Source organism: Diadema setosum, chromosome 8 (genome assembly GCF_964275005.1).
Source record: "Diadema setosum chromosome 8, eeDiaSeto1, whole genome shotgun sequence".
Taxonomy (NCBI): domain Eukaryota; kingdom Metazoa; phylum Echinodermata; class Echinoidea; order Diadematoida; family Diadematidae; genus Diadema; species Diadema setosum.
This window is the reverse complement of record NC_092692.1, coordinates 4,580,337-4,596,502: the sequence shown is the minus strand read 5'-3', so window position 1 is coordinate 4,596,502 and position 16,166 is coordinate 4,580,337. Positions and strand designations below refer to the sequence as shown.

At 37.0% G+C, this 16,166-nt stretch overlaps 1 protein-coding gene across 1 annotated transcript in view; it reads right to left on the bottom strand.

Moving 5' to 3' along the window:
- Positions 1-512: 512 nt before the first annotated feature.
- The window catches only part of LOC140232033 (growth factor receptor-bound protein 2-B-like), a 38,876-nt gene continuing 23,222 nt past the window's right edge, over positions 513-16,166 (bottom strand). Inside the window, exons 3-7 of the mRNA XM_072312184.1 lie at positions 12,477-12,599; positions 10,202-10,337; positions 6,625-6,870; positions 5,733-5,789; positions 513-695 (exon numbers count right to left, since the gene is read on the bottom strand). Of these exons, the coding sequence (XP_072168285.1) occupies positions 513-695; positions 5,733-5,789; positions 6,625-6,870; positions 10,202-10,337; positions 12,477-12,599 (745 nt within the window). The remainder of the gene's footprint in view (positions 696-5,732; positions 5,790-6,624; positions 6,871-10,201; positions 10,338-12,476; positions 12,600-16,166) is intronic.

Here is a 16,166-nt window from a genome sequence, read left to right as displayed (position 1 = left end):
ATGATTATACAAACACAAAGCTCAAAGTCTCACTCCAAAAGAAGAAGCGCTCTGTAAACCAATTTCCATATAACTTTCTGTTCTTTATATCATGCTACAGAACAGAGATAGATGAGAAAATATGGGGGGTAGTCTCATCACAGACTTTATGAAGTCCTAGACTGAAGCGCCAGACAACCACGCCCATGTATCTGATTCCATTGCAGAGCACATCAGAAATGAAAAAACAAAACAAAACATGAAAATAAAAATAAATCTCCTCCTTTTAAAGCACCACATCTTTTGAGATGGCCACCTCTCTGGAAATACGGTTGTTGTTTTTCTCGAATTCCAGTCCTCCAATGGTTCTTGAGCAACAGCACAATGTTCGTCCCATTTGAGGCAGAATTCCACAGACCTTTTATAGCAAAGTGGCCACCAATGTTCGATGTCATTGCAAGTCTACTGAGTGGACACGCCCATACAGAGATGCACCCTCCACTCCGCCACCCCTTCCCCTCTGGGAGTGGGTATTATAAAGCCTTCACGTAAGGGGCTGGCAGCATGCCCACGCGGCCGTTGACTGTACCCCTCCACCAGTCCTTGGTCGGCTTGTCCACCAGGGTGATGATGTCGCCTTTCCGGAAGCACAGCTCGCCTTCCTCCTCCGGGTCAAAGTCGTACAGTGCCTGCAGCTTCTGGTGTCGTGAGTGAGCCTTTATGGGAGTGGGGGGAAGGGGAAACATTACAGTATTATTCAATGGTATGGTTAGATAGTTAGGATATGTAGGAATTGTATTAATCACAATAACCTGGCAATAATAAGATTTCTTCATGGTAACTGTAAAAAGAAGAAAAAAAAAAACACTCTCTTACCATTGCTTTCTTGTTATATGAATATGAACATATGTGTATAAAGCAAAGTATACACACACACACACACACACACACACACATTGTTGCATGGGGCAGCAAGACCTATCGTATCTACAAAATGTCAAATGTTCAGGAGATCAAAAAAAAAAAAAAAAATGGCAGCCAAAGCACTGTATCAAATGGGATAGCATTTCCTTTGAGATGCCGCGGTGGCTTCATTTTTGTGGTATATAAGACAGCTTTAGGATTTGGACATAGCATTACTTCACTAATTATTTGACCATTAATCCAAAAAAGTCACTTTCACCAAAATTTGAGGTCTTGTTGCCCAAGCAATGAGTAAACACATATTCACGCCCATTGGCAACACTGTTCCTTCTTCAGATCATTAAGAATATTTATAAGCTACCTGTTTCATTCAAGAAAACATGATTTGTAAAGATGTGTTTATTCTCATAACAAACTGAGAAAACATAGCAGACTTACACAAAAGAACAAATCCTATGATAAAAAAAAAAAGATCGAGGATTAAAAACCATCTCTGATGAGACATGGATTTGCCTTCTTCCTTTCTGTTACCCGCATAAAGCTATGCTCACACATATTATTACATAAATAAAATGTCATAGGGACCGACAGTAGGACAGATATAGCTCATGAGTCTGTCCTAAAGTACAATATACGGTAAAGGCATGTACCAGCAAAATCTGCACAACAGCTAAGCTGTATTACCGTACCCAAACAAGGAGAATAATTATTGAACACAATTACTGACAACCCTCACTTACTACTCATATAGATCATTTTATTAGGCCGTAAAAGGTTACAGGATATTGACAGCAATCCTTACATTACTTCTACAATGTCCAGCCAATCAGATGGAAAAAACAGCAAATGATAAAGAAGAGCAAGGGAATTAATATACATCTCTCAATGTAAGAGATATCACATGTAAACACCCACGATTGATAATCACATCAGGTACATTAGTTTTCAAGGCCAGAAAGGATTATCTGTCAAACCAATGCATTGGATATTATCAGTGAAGGAGAGTTCACCTTTGAAGGCAGAAATTGTTTGCTGTGATAACTAGTGATTTTATGGAGACGATCTTGGAAGAAACGACCTTCCCTCTACAACCCACAGGAGTATAGAGTGTGGGTAATTAAATCACACACTGTCCATCAAGCTTGTAAGTCATGCGGGCACCCAACTATGTACTATCTGGTCAATGGTGGTGAATAACAACAGAGGGAAGTCTTACTGTAAGATAGCTTTAAACACACAAAGAGCGGTCATCCAATCATATCCACCAGTAACAATTGTTTGATATCATAGATGCCACCCCCACTTGGATTTCAGGGCTAGGATTTTATTTGTTTGTTTGTTTGTTTGTTTGTTTTTGATAATTGTAAAGTGCTTCGAAACATATTTGTATTAAGTGCTATTTAAACATTTCATATTATTATTATTATTATCATTATTATTATTATTATTAGTAGTAGTAGTAGTAGTAGTGGTATTATTATTATTGTTGTTGTTATTATTATTATTGTTATCATTATTATTATTATTATTGTTATTATTATTATTATTATTGTTGTCATTATTATTGTTATCATTATTATCATTGTTATTATTATTATTATTATTATTATTATTATTATTATTATTATTATTATTATCATTATAATTATTATTATTATTATTATTATTATTATTATCATTATTATTATTATTATTATCATTATTATCATCATCATTATTACATTTAACAGTGCACACACACACACCCCAAAAAAGCATAGATATACACAAACACAAACCACAGGTATGACAAAATGTTCAACATCTTTACCCCCTCCTCTTATAAAGTAGCCCCTTTTTACAAGATAGCAGCATTTCCAGTATTAAACTCTGTCAACAAAAAGGTCATATATTGCATGGCAACATTTTGTCAGAGCTTTCTCTCACTGTGTCTCCTAATAGTAACAAAATCAGAATGTTCTATGTATTCACATCAGCTATTTCTTCCATGAGCTTGGGGCCTTTTCCAGTTGCTCTTTTGAAAAAGAACAGCAACTCTTCCACATCGAAACGTCATGGCCATAAACAGGACTCCGTCATAGGTTCACTTCATGAGTCATCATTTCTTTGTATCAACAAGCACATTAATTGGAAATGCACATGCCATGCAGGATCTCACTTTCCTGCTAAGCATCACAACAATTACAACAAACTTTCTTGCCACAATATGTTCTGTAATTCAGCTGGCTAAGTAGAAATGATTTATAATGCAACCCCACCACCCCCTTAAAAAATCAAAGTGAATCAACTATAAACAAAACAAAGCATAACAAAACAACAAAGAATGTCCATGCTTTTTGTTATTTGGGCAAGCTGTAATCACGTAGACCTCTTTTAATTTTGTGACTGAAATTATTTGAAGTGCTGGTCAGACTAGAAATCCTCAGGAAGTGAAAGAAAAATAAATTCCCTCCCTACTCAAGCACTGACTACCATGTTGGGGTCAACCTAAAGCTTGTTGAAAGGAGATCCCTCCACACACTTCACATTGTGGGACTTCGAACAAAATAAAATGCCCTTGTAATATCTTTGAGAGAGAAAGAGGAATCTTGAGTTTGATATATTCCTACATGTACCTATATCAGGGGTGAATCCAGTAATTCTGTAAAGGGGGGGGGGCGCAACTAATATTTCTGGTGCCACTTCCGGGTTTCATTTCATTTTTTTTCTTTTTATTTCTTTTGTTTTTAACAAAAAATAAAGGGGGGGGGGGGCGTGCGCCGGTTGCGCCCCCTCTGGATCTGCCACTGTATATCACAGGTAGTAATACTACTCTAGCTTGACAGAGAGGTTGAATTTCTTATTAATAATTTACAGTGATCAGAAGACATCAAGTTTAGAAAGCTGAATGCAAATCCTTCCGTCAGTTGCATTTGTGATTTATCTGATTCTTTATTTGTTATTTATGATTTTGGTATTGATATGTGAATGCTATCACGTCTTTGCTGTCGTTGGTTGAATTGGATTCTGTAGTTTCTCATCTACATTTTGCACATTTATGTCAAACATCACAGTTCACAGTTCTATGATGTGTTATCATTCCACATTTCATTTGTTTTATGAAACACCCTTAAATGAGATTCTTGTGACGAATTCCACTGCTTATCGAGTGACTTTTTTTTTTCTGGAAAAAGGGTCTCATTGCCTATATAGCTATCAGACATACAAATGCCAAAAACGCCTTTGGATAGCACACAGTGCTTGTCACCAACTACGTGTATTACACCCATAGGCTCTTTATCAATATTGCATTTTCTCATTTACCAGGTCCTTTAAAGAAGTCTTCATACATGTAGCTACATTATTCAGTACAGGCCATGGTTTGGAATATGACTGCTTACATCTGAGGTATTGCATGAAACAAATTGTGAATGCTCTTTAAACGTTCAATGAAAGAAAAAATGCATTTGGTGAAAGATGGGATGCTCTATTCAAGTCAGCTTTGTCTCATTGAATAGAGCATCTTATCTTTCACACTGTACAGGAATCCTCTTCTATCTAAACTCACGATCATTCACTGTATGATGTCGATCAGTATTAAAGCATGTATCAGATTTCAGGTAAGTATCTTGATGACAACGAGGTACATAGTGACCACAGTTCTCGACTTTCTGTTTCTAACTCGGCAGCCCACTATATACAACTTTGTGTGAACATCTCAATTTATGGTTCCTTTCGATGGATGATGCCAAGCCATGGAGAGATCACAGCAGGCGTGTCATGCATCATGGAATATTACCATAATTCAGAGGTACAGTTGCAGGGGTTGATAGGCACAAGATACAAAGAAATAATCAATCAGGGAGTACTTCATCAGTCTCAGCTTGAGACAAAGAAGTTTGAGGTGTAATTTGACTCAAGCGTATTGTATCCACTGTCACCTTTGCTTCATCAATCACTTTCTGAAATCTGACACAGCTACACGGTAAGACAGTATTGTAATTAGCCAAGATGGAAATTTGAAACTCTGCCCAAAGTGAGAGTGCTTAGCAGAGAGAATCGCTCATGGTATGATATAAAGGGATGTCCGATATCATAATTTCCATGATATTCTATACATGTCAAACTCTCCCTGACCCTTCAAGTTTTACGACGCTTTGTTCTAAACTGCTATACAACCAAATCCCAACACTTGAAACACATGGTGCCTAATGGCATACGGTAGGCATTTTTTCCCCCTCTGTTTCTCTCACTTTGTAAGCATAATGTGGAGCTCAGGTATCTTGAAGAAGATTTTTAAGTACTGAACATGCCATTCTATGGTGTGCTTATTTCACTTTCAATGACTACAACTTGTATTGTGACTTAACTGGTTCAAAATTAACCAAAATATTGCCCCCTGTGACACAAATATAATGTATATATGTTGTCTCCATAGAATGTGATCAATTTTTGATTTGTTTCTTGAAATGGGGTGATCCTTGTCTTCTCATCCTATCGTTCTGGTTCTCCATCTCAAATCAACCTCTTGCAAAATACCGTAGTCCTACAAGTCCTGATTTGTGATATATATGGCATAAACAGAATTCACTTCACTCTCTACTCTTTTATTCATTAGTTTCAATGCGGCATGCTCCAAAGTCAATGCTATTTTTGGAGCAATCTGGGGCACACACAATTACGTCTTTAGGCCATTTCCATACTGATAGCTGTAAATAGAGAGTGTTTGGACTCGTAACAAGTAAACATCAGAGGATGCAAAGTATTGTCTGATGTGCAGAAGCATGACTAATGAGTTTGGGGCAAAAGGAAAATTCAAAGTTGTGCATTTTTTTGCTTGTTTTTCTCACCATAACATGGCCCATTGGCGGTCTTCTCCGATCGTCCCATCCGTTAGGCATAGACTGCTGCAAGAAATCAAACCATGTTGCATATAAACACTTTCACTCCTTGATGACTTTGTAAAGTTTGAAGTGATTGTTGAAACATGACTGAACATTAATATCCATTAAAAGACATATGACAGGCTGCCTTGCAAATACACAGACACACACACAGACACACACACCAAAAAACAAACAAACAGTATGTATTATTTGTTCTCCATTCTCATGATAAATTGAAAGCTGTGCTCTCTCTGCATTTTTCTGTGATAATATGACTGGACTGAATTTAAATCACTGCAATTTTCAAATATCTTAAACATACTGTGATATATCATTTTTCTTCCAGGCATACAATAACAATACAAGTGCTTTTTCATCAGCTCTCCAGCAGTATTTTTTGACAAGCAGAAACAGACTATCAAACACAATGGTTTAATCAGAACTAAGTTCAGTATGTTTTGCACTGCTGTTGAAACTACGAGCAATGTTACCGTTTTAGTTAAAAATCATCTTCTCTATCTTTATCCTATCCTTTATGTTTATCACATATGTTATCTCTGAAGAAATTAATTTAACAACATGATAATTATTTGTCATGTTTTTGGAAGAGGACTCAAGGGCAATACCAGCTCTCTTTTTGAAAACTATTCACTCTCTCTAGAAAATTTTGAAAATTAAAAGTATGCTCCCATAGACAATGGTTTAATCAACACCAAAAGTTAATTCACCATATTTTGCTCTGCTGAATAAACAAACATACAAACAAGGACACAAGATCAATCATAACATCGACAATCACTGTCTTCATCCTCACGATCCCAACAATGGCAAGGTAATGATAAGGAGTGGAACATACCATGGCGTTGTTGTGTGAGTATCTCATATTGGCCTCCCAGCTGTTCTGCAAGGGTGCCCTCTGGCCCCCGTTGAAGGGCCTGCCCCCCTGGAGGTGGGCGTGGTGGCTCTTCTGGCTAAAACTATTGTCCATGAGGTCACCATCTTCGGGCCTGAGTACTTTGAGTTGGGGGTATTTCTGCATCGTCTGGGCGACACGCTGCATGTCGACTAAGGTGATAACATTGCCAGATTTGACTCCAGGTACCTTTATCAAGATTTTTTTTTTTAAATAAAAACATAGTATTGAAGACAATTACTTTGTTGGTAAGGATTCAGTGGGTGATGAAGATAATGGGGCTTGAATTATTGTTTAACACTGCCACTGAAAGGATACAATGAAAGTTTGCAAAGCAAGCAATCACAGGACAACAACTTAAAGTCCCCTTCAAAAGAAGAGGAAATGAGGAGAAAGTGCCTTGTGTAGGGGCAGAAACTTGTGCTGCCTGGGGGCTTGAACTAGGGACCTTTTGATTGATAGCCTATGGTCCTATCCACAGGGAAAACAGTTTGACCATCATCATTATCGCATGTAGGCAAAGAAGGGAGCAGGAAGAAGTAGAATTAGAAGGAGGAGGAGGAGGAGGAGGAGGAGGAGGAGGAGGAGAATGGGAGAATGAGCAGAAGGAAGTAGAAAAAGAATGCAAATCATTCTTTACTACTGTCCTATTACCATCATCTCCATCATGCACAACAATCATCCTGAGAAATGTATAGACACGAATAATATTCAAACATATGACAAAGCTATCCAGGAATTGTCAACAGGACACATGTTTTTATGATATCTAGACACACCCCTTGATTTAAAATACTGGTATCAAAGTGTTTGCTTTAGATTGCATCAGATTAGGTTAACTGAAATAATGAGCACATATATTTTTGCAATGTTATGAAGTCCATCTTGATGAGATCAAAGAAATGATGAATTCTGCACCTCAGGTGGCAACAACAGCTTTCACAAGATCATTGTACACCATTGATGGCCGTCATTAAGCTATTTAAGCATAATTTTATTTGTTTGCAGTCAATGTTAACAACATAGTAGGTATGGTACCCCAGCAAATGAGCGAATAAAGATCATGGCATTGAGAATTAATCTATACTACAATACTGAAATCAGCTTGTTATTCAAAAAGTTTACGTGTTCTGTAGGTTGTTGATGTTGCTGTTGTTTCAGTAACTACTCGGTAGACTTTTTCTTTTCTTTTCTTTTTTTCAAATCAAAGAACTCAGGATATGACTGAAATGTGTTTTCCTCCAAATCTGTTTATGTCAAATGATCAAAACAAGTCTGAAAACTTCATAGTGAGTGAGAGAAAATAGCAAAAAAGTCAGAAGTCATGTCTGTGGGTGTCATTATCTGTCTACCTCGCATGTCAAACATCTGTTAGGGCGATACCATTTCATATTTGGGAGACAGGAATAAAACTCTCCTGACTTGTCAAAAAAGAAAAGACATCAAATCTTAGTCATCTTTCTTGTAACTGCAGTCTTGCTAGTCAGTATCAGTGTATGCCTGAAAAACATAAATCAGAATAGCAGATGGAAATTTTTTATTGTAATTCCCAACTCTTCTAAGAAAACAATATATGCTGTGATCAGGATAGATCTTCTTTTTTTTTAATCAAATAATCGCATATCTACCAAAATATCATTCACATTATAAAATACTTTTGTCAGTGTAGCTCCTTAAACAGCCTTACATGCATACATGTCTGAATTTTTATCTACCTCCAAAAGAAAAAAAAAACTGATCATATGATAAAAGAAAGAAAAAAGTATCTGAATTTGCTGATCAAACCATTCATAACATATTCTTGATTTTCTGATAAATTAAAAATTTTTGCAGCAAAAGAAAAATAATAAAAAAGGAGAAGAAGGAATATTTGAATTTTAACCCATTGCCTTTTAGGAACCTCATGAGTTTGTACAAAGTGTATGGAGATTTGAGAATCCTGAAAGGGATACGTCAACAGCCCAGTAAATGCAATCTAGTTCACATTCAGATCACAGCAAAAACGCATCTGAGAGCATTTGGCAAACCCTGTCTCTTTCCTTTCAAATATTCACTCTCGAAGTCATTGTTGGTGTTCCATTTTTTCTTCCATCTTTGTCCTCTACAGAGAGCTGTAGAGCTTACTAGCTGGTTTCACTATGATGCTGGCGGTAGATGAGCAACCCAGGTAAGAGGCCTACTTCTTTGAAGTATGCCTACGCTCATGCATCATGACAGCACACTGTACTGAAAGCAGCCATTTTCTCTCATATCATTTGAAAATCTGCCACGCTTGTCGGCGAGCATACATATCACCTCCGCGTGGGTTTTTTTTTTTTCCTTTGTCTTGTGTGTCATGCATTTGTTGTTGTTGTTATTGTGACAAAGCTCAAAAATAAATGTGGAATGTACTCATTAGTCATGACGTTTTAATGGCCTGAATAGACAGATGGAATGATTGTAAATTAAAGCCCACAGGAGTCCTGTATTCTATTCAGCTCCACCCTTTTATATGAGTATCTCAGATCACAGCACTACACCAACACCAACTGAAATTTTTTTCTTAAATGCATTTAACATCATGCTCACGTTGGCTTTAATAGAGAGTGCTTATCAATTCAACTTGAGTATATTGTGGGATTGCACTCAAACTCCTTAAAATATCATCTTTCCAACGCTTCTTTGCTTTATGGTCATACTGTCTTTGAATTAGCAAATCATACTATAGAAGGCTGGCTAGAGTACCATTAGTCTCAAAATGAGGCACCACATTGCCAAAGACCCATTTTCTTCTTCTTCTTCTTTTTTTACACAGTATTGGCAACAACCAACATACAATGAAGTTCCAACATGAAACAAATCATTCTTGAAATAAAACTTAAGATTTCAAAATGAAGCGTTATAAATAACCCTTTGAGCACCGGGTTCAATTCATCCTGCCATCAACATTCCATGCATTATACAGTAATATCATCAATAATTGAAGCAAAATTGAATTGTGTCTCTTGAATTCTGTTCTCTGCTATATAATCTAAGGATGCACTTAACCGACGAAAGTAACAAGTATTGCTTCTAGATGGTTCCACCATATTTCACACTCTTATTCATTATGGACTTAATCCTATGGTTCTTTCAATTATTTGAATATAACGTAGTCTTATTCATTTGCTTAGGCATTATTGTATTTACTTTATTATTACGGTTGTTTGTTTTTATGTTTTAAATTGTATTTTGATGGTTTCAATATTGTTTTTTCCAGCAATATGTATTGAATTTTGTTGTAAAATATGAGGAATAAATTTAATTCACAATTCACTTCAATTCAATTCAATCCCATATGATAACAAATGCAAAATTTACTGAATCCATCAATGACTACAGGGTACTAACATTGTGCCATTAAAAACTAGTCCCGAGTATGCTCAGGCAGGTGTCTATCAGAAATGCATGTTAATGCAAAATCAGCTCATCTTCAGTGTACTATATATATTCTGGGCTTGTTGCACATAGCCACACTATTATACATGGTGACTCTGCTTACCTGATTTTCTCTCGTCACCGATGTGGTTCTGTAGTAGTCCACAAGGGCATCAAGGGAGGGGAACTTGACGATCCACAGGTGAAATTTACCAGCTGTATCTTGTAGGATCCTAAAATGTTGCACACTCTCGTTGTATCTAGAAAGAGAGGAGTATTTTTTTCTTCTGATATACTGAACCATCATCATCTGAATATACATATGTATGTATTTTCTGTAAATAATCACAAAATAATGTCAGTAATTGTCAACAGCAACAACAAAAATCTGTGATATAAACTGGTCAACAAATTGGCATGAAACAAATGTTAAAATGTTTCAAAGTTTAAGCTTTCATTTCTTTTGCATATTCATGGTATCTTCCAAATTGTAAAGAAGATCAAAAACTAAAGACATGAGTTAAGGCAGACTGTTTAGCTTCAATATTGAGTAAAATTCCAAAGTTGTGAAACACACATTTGAATTCAGCATTCTTCTCACAACATTGCCAGGTAAGGATGATAATTGGGTTTATTACATACCAGTTCCTTCTTGATAACAGTGATATTGGTGATGACGATGATGACAATGTATACAAGAATAATACATGAACCTGATGATAAGCACACTAACACTTCTATCATAGCCTGGTCAGGATTTTTCTTGCAAACACATCTAGATTAATCCACAATCACAGCACTGTTGATGTCTGACTTACCCCTGTCTCCCCCTTTTAACCTCATCTCCCCCCCCCCCCCCTGTTTAGAAGGCTGAGGGCTCCTACAATACATACTGAGCCTCAATTTTATGGACATACCATCATGTCAGTCATAAGGGAGTACTTCAGACACATCAACTTGAAACATGACAAGCATATCAGACTACAGACCCTCATATTTCAGATAATCACACCGCGGTGGAAGCTCATTAACATGTATGAGCTTTGCTCTAAGCAGACATTGGAAATGGTTGGCACACTGTATCAATGTGGCTTGAGACTTAGGAGTATGAGGAACCTTACAGCGAGATACCAATTGGCCCCATCCACACCGGTACAAGATAACTCTGATGAGACAGAAAATGTTTATATGTTGGGCATTTAAAACACTGCTAAAAACATTATGTCCACATTAATTAGAACATAAACAGAAACAGAGACATTTTGGTAATCAAGCACCCAGACAATAAAGGTCTGTCTCAAATGATGTACAGTATGGAAAACTCTGTGTATCTACACAACAAACACTAATAAAAGTACTGTCTTATAGCTGGGGGGGGGGGGGGGGTGTAACAAATAATCAATATATTGTTAGCTTAGAACCAGAAGGGCGCTATCACATTTTATGATTTGAGCATAAATAAAAACAAAACAATAAATTTCTATTATCATAAAAAGCTTACTTTACAAAAGTGGGTAGATTTATAAGCATTTTTCCACATATAGGGTAAAACAGTGCCCTAGTGGTTTTAATTTTTGACATTATCTAAAAATGAAAATAATTTAAAATTGAGACCATAATGTAGAAGAGATTGAGCTTTACAACATGATACCAATAACTCAATATCCCCCAAAGATTGCGATAGTGCCCTTCTGGTTCTCAGGTGATGATATGTGTGCAACCTCTTTCTCGAGGGGCCTTGCAAATTGCCTCAAGTGAAAGTGCCTCGGAGTTATAGATTATGGCATTCATATCTGTGGTTCTCCACACTCTTCACCTATCTTCCCCAAAAACCTAATTTGCGATGACACCACTTCCCGTCTTGACAGCCTTGAAACAGTTCCTGTTTGGAGACTTTGAACTTGATCTACTTTCCTTTTCTGGGGGACCCTCGAAGTGTCAAATTCATACCTCCCCTTAATTGAATCATCAAGGACATCCTATAAGCCTACATATCATGGAGGGACACCATTTTGGGTATTGGAGCATGATATAACATGGCTTCGGTCTCAAAGAATAACTGGTAAGTAATATTCAATTCAACATGAACCATCACAGTCTTATCACAAAAAAAAAAAAAAAATTAAGATACTAAAAATGAATAATGAAATGACATGAAATAATAACATGCCTTTCATTTCTTTCTGTCATGTGCACTTCACTATAGACAATGAGGTAATTAAGATATTTAATGTAAACTATGAAAGTCAATAAACCTGCAGCCAATCTAAACCAAAACTGAACCATCCCTTTAACCTGTTGAAGACGAGTCCCGAGAATACTAGGGGAGGTGTCTTTGGAAAATGTGTGTTATAGCAAAATCAGTCCGTCCTCAATGGGTTAAAAAGACCTGCACTTACTTGACAGATAATGAGTAGAGCCTCTCGGACGATTCACTCTTCCGGACCAGAAATGCTCCATTGTCCTCCTGGTGGAGTAAGAGTTCAGCACTCTTCCGTGTGATGGTGGGGTAGAACCAGGACCTACGTCAGGAACAGAAACAGGATAAACATTCTTAATTAATGATGTATAGAAGTAACTGGTCACCATATAGCCGCAATCAGAAAGAACCATGACATAAACTAAACAATAGACCATTTGTGTTTGAAGAAATCATAAACATGTACGGTTATGTCATAGACCGAATAGGTCACCATCAGGCTGATAAAGGGCAAAAGAGAAAACAAAAACACAAACAAATCTACTTTGGATTGACAAAATCATAAGCATGCCTAGTACTGTACGAGCTGAAATTTTGATGGTGGTTTTATTTTCGCGAATTGCCTTTGAACCGCGAAAATAACAACACGCAAAAATAACAACGCGCAAATAACTTAAGTTCAGTTAGACACTCGCACTGTGAAATTAACAACACGCGAAAATGTCCTCAAAGTAGCCATTCGTGAAAATATCTGTATGCGAAAATTTCAGCTCGTACAGTTACTTTAGTGAAGCAGGTCACCATTAGGGCCAGATATGATAATTATTTTTATCTATTGAAGAATTCATCATAGAATTAAAAAAATCAAAAATCTGCCAAGTACTTCAAGGAAGTGAGAGGTTACTTAAAAACAAAACACAAATCACTTCAAGACCTCACCAGGTTGTGCTACGTGTCAGAAGAACTAATGTGACACAATTACCCAGTGCTAGGGAAGCACAGTAAACTACTTCATTCTGGACAGAACTGGAATATCATAATGGGCATAAAGTACAGTATAGCACTATATTTTGCAAAGTAACAAAAAGATAATAAAATTTACACACAAAAAAAAAATTCTGCAGGCAATACAGCAAGTTGTTTGTATCAGCATTTGAAATTTAGTGCACTTTTTTTTTTCATGGCAAGTTCCTGTTATGAGAAAAACATGCAGACAAAAACAGGGGAATGATTTGCCAGCGTCGGGTTAGAATAGACCATGAAAATAATGTAACAACAGGAGCAGGCAAGGACAGTTGAGATCAAAGTACCAGTCTATGAAAGTCACAGAAAGTCACAGAATATACATGGTAAAACATAATAACTAGAATAAAACATGATAATTAGGACCCATCTGTGGATGATTGGTATCAAAATTGGTCAGAAGTTAGCCTCATCATCAGATCATCAGATCAACTTTCTTGTATCATCAACCAGACAGAGGGCATGGGGAAAACACTGGAATGCAAGCAGTATGGATGCAATCTTGAATGCCTTCTTCTAAAAGAAGACACCTGTAACCTTGAGTCTCCATTTCATCCACGGAAACTAATTGTTATTATTATTATCATTATTTTATTTGGCAGAAAACATACAATTCACAATCAATTACAAAACTCAAAATAATCAATCAATACAATAACACAAAAATACCTAAACACTGGATGCACCTGAAGGGCTGCCAGGCATTGGGCAAGTTAACTAAATAACTGTAGTCCGCGGACCGCCCTAACCTATATCCCCTCCAGGCGCATCCAGTGTTACAGATTTATGTGCCACTGATTATCATAATAAAATATTCATAACTATACCGTTTAAAATCTCTTGCATAAAAATACAATCTATGTAAAAATCCTTATATATTTTCCAACAATATCAAATCACAATTTACAAACTCATGATCACACCAATAAAAGGGTGATATAATTATAAAACAGATCCCTTTACTTTCCCAACCCTCCCCTCACTCACTCCCCAATTAAAAATCCAGTCACAAAAAAAAAAAAAAAAATCAACCACCCGTCCCCATCATAATTATTACCTCACAAAATATCTATTCATTAAAAAAAAAACACCCAAAACCTGGATATGTGTCTCCCCCACACACAATTCATTACATTCACCATATTTCCAAATCATTTATCAATAACCAGTAAAACACCACAATACCAGTTAGAATTCTCTCAACCCACAAAACACCCCCAATCCAAAATTCATATTTAAAAAAAAAAGAAAGAAACCCCCCCGAAAAAAAAAACCAACCCCCCAAAACCCCCCCCCCCCAAAAAAAAACCACCCCCGAAAAAACAAGGAAAAGTAGAAATTACGCGGTGCGTAACATATGTCCCCGCCGGAAGTAGCATTTTGTAACAAAATGTGCAATATAGGTAAAAAATCAAGGTCAAAGGTCAAAGAAGTCAAAGGTCAAAATTCTGTGTAGAAGTTTTGAAGCCCTCACCTAGTGCCATCACATAAAGCAAATGGAATCGAAATTGGGTTAGAAATGGCGAAGGAGTAGCATTTTGTAGCCAATGTACAATATAGGTCAAAAATCAAGGTCAAAGGTCAAAGAAGACAAAGGTCAAAATTCTGTGTAGAAGTTTTGAAGCCCTCACCTAGTGCTATCACATAAAGCAAACGGAATCGAAATCGGGTTAGAAATGGCGAAGGAGTAGCATTCTGTAGCAAAATGCACAATATAGGTCAAAAATCAAGGTCAAAGGTCAAAGAAGTCAAAGGTCAAAATTCTGTGTAGAAGTTTTGAAGCCCTCAACTACTGCCATCATATAAAGCAAACGGAATTGAAATCGGGTTAATAATGGCGAAGGAGTAGCATTTCGTAGCAAAATGTACAATATAGGTCAAAAATCAAGGTCAAAGGTCAAAGAAGTCAAAGGTCAAAATTCTGCGTAGAAGTTTTGAAGCCCTCACCTAGTGCCATCACATAAAGCAAACGGAATCGAAATCGGGTTAGAAATGGCGAAGGAGTAGCATTTTGTAGCAAAATGTACAATATAGGTCAAAAAATCAAGGTCAAAGGTCAAAGAAGTCAAAGGTCAAAATTCTGTGTAGAAGTTTTGAAGCCCTCACCTAGTGCCATCACATAAAGCAAACGGAATCGAAATCGGGTTAGAAATGGCGAAGGAGTAGCATTTTGTAGCAAAATGTACAATATAGGTCAAAGGTCAAGGTCAAAGGTCACGACTGAAATTCTGTGTAGAAGTTTCAAAGCTCCCATGTAGTGCTATCATATAAAGCAAACAGAATCAAAATTGGCTCATAAATGACAGAGAAGTAGCAAATTGAAGATTTTGATCACACACGGACGCACACACGGACACACGGACGGACGGACGGACGGACACACGGACGGACGGACGGACGGACGGACGGACGGACACACGGACACACACACGTACGGAGCCCGTTTCATAGTCCCCTGCTCGAACTCGTTCGGCGGGGACAAAAACCCTCCAATAAACCCCAAAATGATTCAAAAACACAAAATGGCACTTTGAAATACAATGTCAGTAAAATTGAAACGAACAATGAATAAGACTTGAAAGGAGATCTGTGGCCTGCTTCACAAACAAGCGAAATCGATCCCAATCCCACGACTGACCAAAAACCATAACATGCAGTGTGCGTCTCCAATGCTGCTCAACCCTCCAATAAAGATGAAAATCCCGGAGACCCCCTTTATGCAACTATTGGCACAAAAAAAAAAAAAAAAAAAACATTCTACAAACATTAATAACAAGTTTAGGCGCGTGGTAACCAAGCCAACAAAACTGAACAAGGAAACCAGCAATATACCACAATCCCTATCCAATCCCAATTTCTAAATTCA